Source organism: Ctenocephalides felis, unplaced genomic scaffold (genome assembly GCF_003426905.1).
Source record: "Ctenocephalides felis isolate EL2017-DRISC unplaced genomic scaffold, ASM342690v1 CF-g0.4_SCAFFOLD_00845, whole genome shotgun sequence".
Taxonomy (NCBI): domain Eukaryota; kingdom Metazoa; phylum Arthropoda; class Insecta; order Siphonaptera; family Pulicidae; genus Ctenocephalides; species Ctenocephalides felis.
The window spans coordinates 13,610,160-13,620,685 of NW_020536999.1; the positions used below are offsets into that span (position 1 = coordinate 13,610,160).

General features: G+C 29.4%; 1 protein-coding gene and 2 non-coding genes across 3 annotated transcripts in view; 1 reads left to right on the forward strand and 2 right to left on the reverse strand.

The window, feature by feature from the left end:
• The window catches only part of LOC113378200, a 33,322-nt gene extending 23,005 nt beyond the window's left edge, over positions 1–10,317 (reverse strand). Inside the window, exon 1 of the mRNA XM_026618733.1 lies at positions 10,285–10,317. Coding sequence (XP_026474518.1) covers positions 10,285–10,317 — 33 coding nt within the window. The remainder of the gene's footprint in view (positions 1–10,284) is intronic.
• On the forward strand, positions 6,822–6,892 carry Trnag-gcc. Its single transcript has one exon. It is a non-coding gene; the product is annotated as a tRNA-Gly (tRNA).
• Positions 8,881–8,951, reverse strand: Trnag-gcc. Its single transcript has one exon. It is a non-coding gene; the product is annotated as a tRNA-Gly (tRNA).
• Positions 10,318–10,526: the final 209 nt, after the last annotated feature.

The following is a 10,526-nucleotide window of genomic DNA, read 5'->3' on the forward strand; positions in this document are numbered from 1 at the left end:
ACCGGTCAACTTTCGGTTCACTCACGATTTAAGAATAAATTTTTACTTAAAACCTAAATACATGCTAAAAACCTACCTTTATACTTGTAATTAGTTAAAAATCTGAGATGATGAGTTGTAAACGTAATAATGTATAACATACTTTCATAGCAGTGTCACTCACTAACATTTTCCAAATTAATCTCAAACGATTCGTAATAATGTATAACATACTTTCATAGCAGTGTCACTCACTAACATTTTCCAAATTAATCTCAAACGATTCGGAATGACTTAAACGTCGAGAAAACATAAAATTACCTAGTTATATTGTTTGGCAAAAACATGAACTTCTCCTTCGGAAATTTTTTGGATACCTCGATTCTCTTTATTGTGGATTTCTAGAGTGGCGTATAAAATCGCAAGTGTGTCCTCGTCCTAAGGAGACGGCGTTAAGAGTCTGTCGAAAATTTATGACATGTGTCATGTCAGTGACACGCGGGGCGCACGTTTCGCCTTCCATTAAATTCCTTCACGTTTCGCGTGAGATAGGTCGCGGGGACATAATATTATACGCATTTTATGTACATATGACAAATATTTACACGTGAATGGCAGGAGGGGATCATTTTGAAATGGACTTAATATGTATATATATATATATATATATATATATATATAATATACTAGATGACCCGACAGACGTTGTCCTGTACCCACGTCTACAATTTAAAAGTTCCAAATTTTTTAATATCTTATTCTTTACTTTTGATCCTATTGATGATTGAGCCTTTGTGATTCATTTATGGTCTTAGCATAAGCAGTATAAGAAATTCAGAAAAAAATAATATAGTATTTGCGGTAAAAAGAACAATATCACACTTGATTTTACCACACAACATAGTTGCTTCAATAATTTAGTCCATAATTTTCATAATCTCGTACGATATATTAGTTGCTTTTTGGCAATTATAATTTCCAAAGTACTTTTTTTTTTCTTATATTTTAATGAACATTATTGTTTATGTTCAAATCTTAGGTGAATTAATTTGTGAAATCTAGTTAAATCTAAGAACAACTTGATAAATATTCCATATCCAATTCCAAACAAATGAATTTTTGACACATGAAACTAATTTCTGAATATTTTTTTGATAAGTAGAAATATTTTTTGTATTGTTAAATAATTTAGTAAAGTAAACCAAAATGCGACATGCATAAGTTTAAAAAAATAATGTATATGCAATTTTGGACTTACTGCGTTATTTATTAAACTGATATGTACAATTTCAGCTGCCAAACATATATATTGTATCTTATATTGCTTTAATTTCTGGCACATCTCAGCTGGTTTTCTGCAATAATATTGTAGATATTACATTTTTCTTATTCATAATCATGAATGTGGATATTATATACTAGAATTGTGAATACAAGTGAATCGACATTTTTGGCAGATAACTGTCATCTGAAAATATCAAAATGTTTTCCATTTTTTTCCATTTACTTCTACAATATTATTTTTATAATCACATACATCCTAAAAAAAATCCCTTAACAAACTTCAGAAAAATTTATCAAAATCCGGATAATCGTTTATGAGGAGTATATTAACATACGTCATTAGAGAAGAATTTTATATACGGGATGTAGAGTCCAAAAAGTAATAAAAAACAGAAAAAGTTTTTTAAAAAACCATTTCTTTATTTATTTACTGTAGACGTTTCGGATCTATGTTCGTTTCATATTCAGGACGTCTGCCAAGAAACATGATCTTGATAAGATTTAAACAAATAATATACTCGTATGTTGACTTTGTCACTAAAAATGATTTTATCAATCAAAAGTATTAACTTATTTTCGGACGAAGGCAGACTCGAATAAACATAATTGCAAAAATTGTTCTTCGTCTGAAAAAAAGTTAATAAAAGTACACTCTTTATTGATAAAATTGTTTTTAGAGACAAAGTTACATAAAGGAAGATCAAGATCAAACACATGCTTCTGAAAAAAAAGTCGATACTATATTTTAACAAAACTCTACAAAATAATTCAAAAGTCTTTACGCAAAATACAATTTCCTCCGTAAAAATTTTATTTTCTGTCATCAAAGATAAAACTCCTTTAACAAAATAGAAAGATCTAGTAAGCAAAATCAACTGTTACTATTGTGATTCTTCTTACATTGGTCAGACGTGCCAAAATATTACGTAATTATAATCTGAACTAGTGGTATATGGCATCGTACCTTAGGGCAAATTGCTAGAACACGTACCCTAATAAAATATTCGAGAAATTAATCTTATTTTATAGACAAAATATATACGAGCTTTGAGAATTTGACGACGACGTTTAGATATGCATATAGAAAAGTAAATAAAAAAACTTAATCAATCGGGTTTAAAATGAAGGACATTGTTTAATATTTATAAGAATTATTTAAACTGAATTATAAAGATAAAATTATTTATTTGAAGTATATAAGAAAGCTTTAAAGCTTATTATTTGTTATATATGGCTCGTGTATAATCTTATTACCAGTTCAAAACATTTTTCGTATTGAGACCTTTTTCAATTTGTTTCCTGAAGGGCAAGTGCCTCATGTTAAAAAACACTGATCTCTAGTATCAACAATCCAAAGTCCGTCTGTCGGATACGTTACGTCTTAGTCTTACGTCCAAGATCAATTTTAAAACTTTTGCATTATATAATTTGCGTACATTTGTTTACATGTCCTTGAACACATAATCCATCTGCCTCCTGAATGTCCTTGGCAGATAATGACTTGGAAATCATAACAACCCCTCAATCGTCTTATAAGAGAAGAAGAAGAGCAACTTACCTTAAGCACAATAAGACCTCGTTAAGGGCACTCGAGGAGTGCTCTTGCTTGCAGAACATTCGATGTAACTTTTTTTTATCAAATTCGTTCGTTCGTTTCTCAGTTCAGTTTTTTCTCCTTCTCGGTGAAGAGAGGACAAATTACGACATACAAGTCCCACCAGACACACGCTGGGATACGAGTCAAAACATTGAGTAAATCGACGAATTATTTATTTTACGATGTTTTGAGAAGAAAAAATATAGTAAAGCACAAGATAGATTGGCTTTTGCGCTGAGGGAATACAGGTATCTTTCAGGTGACAATGTCAATGCTCAATAAATATCATAAATGAGGTTGTTTTTTTTCGCACTTCTGATTAATTACAAAACTTGTGGCCTAAGGCAAATTGCTGAAACTTTCCGCACCGTAAAGAAATGTTCAAGAAATATTAAATGTTTTCAAATAGATTATTTTAAATACTGTAACATTGTCTAATATAAAAAAAAGATTTGAAAAAAAAAATCGAAATATTTTTATCCCCCAAAAGCAATTGCTTTGTCAACACAAGCACAAATTTTTTTGAATCATTCAAATCTCTACCTTCAAAATGGCTGAATCTGCCTTTGCCAAAAACTAATCACTACTTCTCCCAATTATTACAAATTGAATTTCTTTAAATCATTCAAATCGGATACTCCGTTCTCTCAAAAAGTCGATTTCTATTTTCTGCACTTTTTGCTCCGTATCTCCGAAACGGCTGCACCTGCCTTTGCCAAAAACTAATCAGCACATCTCCTTATCAATAGGAATTGAATATTTTTTGTATTCAAATCGGTTGATCCGTGCCCCGAAAACGTGGACCAAAAATTGAGGTCACACAAAATACACCATTTTTTCTGAGGTATGCCAAAATGTTCAGAAACCTCTGAAACGTAAAGATATATAAAAATTTTCATTTTCATTTTTCTTGCGATTACTATAACTTACCCAACAAAAAGTTAAAAAAAAAACAACTGTAAAACAAAAACTTGAAAATTCTTAAAAAAATGTTGGATACAGTTTATCATTTATAGTTCTTCAAACAAAACAAAACAATTTTGAAAGTTGACAACAAATAAAATTGTAGGATTAAAATTCATATTGAAGTAAAACTTCTTTAGGCGAGACTAGGGAGTAACTCTGTACAAATGCAACGGAAGACCGCTCTCGATTAATATTTCTATACGGTCGATTGTGATTGGTCGTCGTGTCGCGTGAGTATGATTGCTTTGATTGTATAGCGAAAATAATAAAACAAATGAAAAAAATTATATAAATATGTATGATGGTTAACATTAATAAATGTGTGCATCACCATTGTTACCATATGTATTTATTTTTAACTTAAATGCCTTCTTGTGCAATAGCAATAAAGTTTTACTTCAATCGCGTGTGAACCTTATGCGCACTTTTTTTTATTTTACCTATCAATAAATAAGTTCCAGAGGTTTGCAATATGGTAACCAGGTAACCAATTGCATTGTGTTAAGTATACCACCCCGAAGCCCTTTTTTCTCAATATTATATTTTCTTTGGTTGGCTTTGAGTTATTTAGACTTGGTTTCATTATCCTTTGTCTGATTGCAAGTTTCCAAAGACAACCATAATAAAAGAGTTCGATTTTTCGATCCGTTGGAATTCGTTTATTTATTAATGACATTCGATGAGTTTTGGTCGACACAATTGACTCTCGGGATCAATTCAATTGATTTTCGCGATGCGGTGGCATCGCCGACAGAAAAATATTTTATGGAGATGGAGATGTTCACAGAAATCTTTGGGAGGGCAGACTTTGGAAACAAGTTTACTTATACGGTTCAAGCAAATTTCAAAATTTTCAGAAAAAAATTCCAAATTTTTAAAAATGTACAAAGTTTTATACTTCAAATATGAATTTTAAAGTTACAAATCAGTTTGAAAATGTATATATTTCAAATGCGTTATTCTAATCGTAGGAAATATATCCTCAGATGGATTCATTCGGCACCTCTTGCTAATGTAAACTTTCTCAAGTGTTTTGAGCGATAAAACCGCCACTTTATATTTTATGATCGATAAAATATATATATATCGATTATAATTATCTGTTTGAAAATGGTTAAAACAATTGTTGTTAATCATTGATCAATATTTAATGATTACTGAATTTTTTTTTCGAATATTTGATTCTGGTACTGGAAGTTCCAGCCTAAAGGCACGACGCCATACACCACTAGTTTGGAATTTATCTAATAATCATCTTGCTAAGCTTTAATGGTATTTATTTAGACCATTTATATGTATATTTCAAAATATTTAAATTTTAATGGTACTTATGCATAGATTTTTTGTAGAAGGAGATGCTTTTACCAATTTATGAAGTATGATAATGAAGTTATACATCTTTTGATCTCTTGTAATTGAAATTTTTCAAAATGTTTTTAATCCCTATCCGATAATAAAGTATCATCGCCTCGGACAATAAAATGTGCATCGATAAATTATTGACCACCTAAGATGAAAAATTAGATTGACGTCATCCAGGCGCTATTAAAGTCGATGACAATAGTATGGAATTCCTTAATTTCAAGTGCAAGAGGATAAAATTAATAAAAATAATAAAAACTGCATCTAGATTGAATTAATAATTAATTATATACTTTTATAATCTTTATATTATTTACCTTATTCTTTTCATATTGATCCTTGCCAAATCATTATACTTTCTCCATAACATTACATTGTGTCTTTATTCCGGTCTGGCTTCTGATAAATCGTCTTATCGGGGTTTTACTGTATATTATCAATTACTTTTCTAGTTAAGTTTCCTCCGCGGTTAGTCACAATTAGTTAGAAATATCCTTCGAGCTAATCCAAACAAATTAAACAGCAAAAATAAACTCGAAGCCTAAACGATTATATTTTAGCAGCCGCTTTTAATTGCAAACAAAATAAACCTTCTTGCCATTTTAACTGTAACAATTGTAATAATATAGAACTTTGTACGAAAGGACAAAACCATCAAAAACGACGATTGACGACGATCCTTGAAACGGACATTAAAAGTCACTGTGTTTACAATTATTGGCGACCATGAACCTGCTTTTTGTAAACACTGATTTGTAAAATTAGTTGCTCAATATAGTACAGATGAATAACGAGTAAAACTGATTTGGATTGCAGTAGGAAATTATTTTATGCAGGCAAAAATATTGGCAAAAATTAATGAATTAATGAAAATGATTAAATTGACGATAATAAGTGAATTTATAAAAATGAATAAATTGATGAATGTGAATAAATGAATGAAAATGAATGAATGCATGAAATCGATAAAGATGAATAAATTGGATGATAACGAATAAATTGATGAAAATGAATAAATTGATGAAAATAAATAAGTTTATGAAAATGATTAAATTGATGAAAACGAGTAAATTTATGAAAATGAGTAAATTGAAGAAAATGAGTAAATAGTCGAAAATGATTAATCAGGTGAATGTAAATCAACTAATGAAAATGAATAAATGTATGAAAATTAATAATTTGATGAAAATGAGTAAATGGAAGAAAATGAGTAAATAGACGAAAATGATTAATAGACGAAAATGTTTAAATATACGAAAATGAATATATTGATGAAAATTAATAAATGAATGAAATAGATAATTATGAATAAATGGATGATAACAAATAAGTTGATGAAATTGATTCGATCGATGAAAATGAGTGAAATGATTATATAGATGAAAATGAATAAATTGATAAAAATGACTAAATATACGAAAATTATGAAATTGATGAAAATTTATAAATGGATGAAATAAAAATAAATAAATAATAACAAAAAAATAGATGAAAATGAATAAATCGATGGAAACAAATAAATAAGCAAAAATGTTTAAATAAATGGGTCATTGTTAATAAATTTAATGATTATTAGAGCGTTTGCAGATTTATCTTTTCATACATCATGGTACAATTCCTCATGTTCCATCGAGCATCGGTGGTTCAGTGGTAGAATGCTCGCCTGCCACGCGGGCGGCCCGGGTTCGATTCCCGGCCGATGCAACTCTTTTATTTTTTTTAAATTTATTTTTTAATGAATTCACATACCTTTTCAGATTTCTTTAATATGCATTGAGGAACTGGCCACCGACCTTGTTATGAGAATATAAAAGACTTCATTATCGTTGGAATTATCATTATTAATAGTTTTTCAATTTAATTCATCAAACAGATGATAAATATGATAATGAATATTTCACGGTTCATTTTTTATTAAATTTTAGTTATTAACCACCTATTGCTACTTCATGTTTATTAACAAAAATTCAAACTAAACATATAAAACGGTGTTACACGATCTATTTTATTTATTACATTTCCAAAACGATATTAACATTCGTTTTTCCTCCGTTACAATTAATCATGTATTTTTAATGAAACGTCCTCACGGTTTAATTGCCCTTTCTGAATATGGCACACAGGTGCTTATAAATAACGCCGTTTCTATATTTAATTTTATTTTCCACGCTCGTGGGGTAGTATTGAGTTTATTCATGTCTAGAACAAACTACAAAATAGACCTAGATACGAACTGAATTATCCAGGGCGGGCGGTGAGGACGATACAGATGCAGATACAGATTATTATTTTAATTTATAATATAATTATTAATAATAATTTATAAAAATTTATTAATTATAAATTAATTATTAATAAATAATTATTAATAAATATATATATATATATATATAAATATAATATTTATAAATTAAAATATAATTTATAATATAATTATTTTCAATAATTATATTTTAATTTTTTAAGAAACACGTACAAAGATATCTAATTTAATTCTATGTTATGTTCCATTACAAATGTTATAAATAGAAGTACAGTTACTACCCTTAAGAACCTCCCCGACAATCAACTGCACTATTAATTACGTTACGAGCCCCTTTCGTTACATCATCAGATAACACGTAACTTGAAATACGATCACGAGTAGAGTATAATGAGTTTTTATTGTCGTCGAGAGAAAAATTTATAAGTTTTATTATTGTGTAATAATAAATCATGAATATGTATCTTTAGTGGAATTATTCTATAAAATTGTACTTAAAACTTTCTTATCCGAGGCGGTGTTTGAGAACCTTTATTGACCAAAACACAATTTAGCTAAAAATAAATAGTAGTGCATGGCATCGTGCATTAAACTTCAAAATTAGAAAAAAAAATTTTTTTTTTTGAGAATTTTAAGATTTTTGAAATAAATTGACTTTTTCGAAAAATCATATTTAATGTTTTTTTTTTAATTTAGAATTTTTTCTCAATTTCGAAGCGCCTAAGCGCTGTATCGCTGTCTGTATCATTTATACTTACTATCAAATTATCTATAAAATATCTGATAATTTGAAGTGTATATGTCTAATGATCATTTTTGACCGCCAAATGGCTTTTGATTTCCGAAACTGCTAGATTTTCCTTTCAAAAAATTTAGTCAGTTCTTCATTTCGTTATTACAAGTAAAATGTTTTTTGATTTATTAAAATCGGACGCTCCGTTTTCTCAAAAACAGCAGGACCAACTTTTGCCAAAAACTAATCAGCACGTCTTCTTATCAATAGGAATCGAATGTTTTTTTAATCATTCAAATGGTGTTCTCTAAGCAGCCGACGAAAAATTGTATCCGCCCACATACACACGCGTACACACACACACGCGTACACACACACACACGTACACACACACATACACAAACACGTCAATTTTTTTCTCAGATTTGCCTAAATGTTCAGAAACCTTTGAAACGTAAAGATATATAAAAAATTTTATTTCCCATTTTTTTTGCGATTACTAACTTATTTATATACGGGAAGTTAAAAATCGGAAAAACCTTAAAAGATTCAACTTTTGATTCTGAATTTAACTAAATGTTGGCGCGAAGTCGAACTAATGTTATTTTAAGGGAGGTTAGTTTCGAGCATTTGACACAGTGTCAAAAATGTAAATAATTTAAATAATAAATTTATTTCCAAAATAAAAAGTAATTCTGCATCGGCCGGGAATCGAACCCGGGCCGCCCGCGTGGCAGGCGAGCATTCTACCACTGAACCACCGATGCTTCGACGTCTTCTAGTTCTTTTGCAAATGCATTTCTGCAAATCCTCTTACTGTCCACTTCTTGCATTCGATTGCACTTTCACATCGTCTGCGGCATCTGATGCACCTTGCATCCAGTGCAACCCGACTTGCATCCGAGTATCAGTTTACCATTAAATCAGTTATTGGTTAATCATCTGACCCAGTATTTATTCAATAGTATTCAGCTAATATATTTTGATATAATCAATATTTTTCTCGTCCACGTACCGTTTGAATTTGCTGGTGCTCTGCGTGCTCGACTTCGGTTCGCCTTCATTAATATAAATCGAATTAGTTCCTAACCAACCCTAATAAAAAGTTTTTCCTTCATCGCACGAACGAACCATCTTTTATATGTACTTTTAGCTGCTACTTATCGACTTACGAAGTCGCAAAAAAATAGGAAAATACAAATTAGTTATATCTTAAAAGATACCTTAAATTATTTTATAAAACTAGTCGGTATTGGTATTTTGCCTTTGCAAGTTACATGGACTTCCCGATATGTGTAAATAATCGACTTAATCAATAAAAAATAAATTAATTTATGAGTGATTAAGTATTCCGAGAGAATTTATTACACATTTATACGAGCAAACACGGAGCATTTTCTAAAAGCAAATTTTTACAAATCCACGATTTTTATAATTGTACCAGTTTCCGTAGGACTTTAAATGTGTATTACAGTAATGTCAGAACGGATTAATGTGGTGTAATTGATTCGGGTTGAATTCTGAAAGGGTATTTAGCAGATGTTAATTAACAAATCATCAATTAGGAGACCACACTCTCGGCTCGCATACAATCTGGGACACGATCACACCATTAATCAACATAATCAAGTGCCTATGAAATTATACTTGTATATATATATATATATATATATATATATATATATATATATATATATATATATAAATTCTAGATGACCTGACAAACGTTGTCCTGTACTCACGCCTAGAATTTTTTAATATCCTATACTACTATCTACAGTTTTTTAAATTACTCTTCATACCAAATGCATATATGTACATCAATATGAGCGATGTTAAATGTTGAACTGCTTTAAATAAAATGATCAATCTCAATTCCCACACTATATTGGAAATTGAAGTCTTTTAAACGGTATAACAAATTCAGAAAAAATTACACTTGTAAAGTACAATATCACACTTGATTTTACCACCCAAAAGAATTGCTTCAATAATGTTGCTTATAATTTTTATAATCTCGTATCATATTTTTACTGGTTGTTAGTAATTGTAATATCTAAATTGCATTTTTCTTAATAATAATTTAATATACATTATTACCAGAGACACTTCTGAGGTCGTCAGCGCCCCCATTATTATCGTTAATTAATATTTGGCATTTGAAACATTTTACTTATTTATTTTGGTCATTTTATGCGATTTATTCCATTGAGCAAATCATAAAGAAAAGCAAAAAATTCTAGTCTTTCATTATTAAACATAACCATAACATAACATTAGTACTTCATGTTGGATTATTTTAATTTAATTTTTTATTATTTAAGATATCCAAAATTGCATCT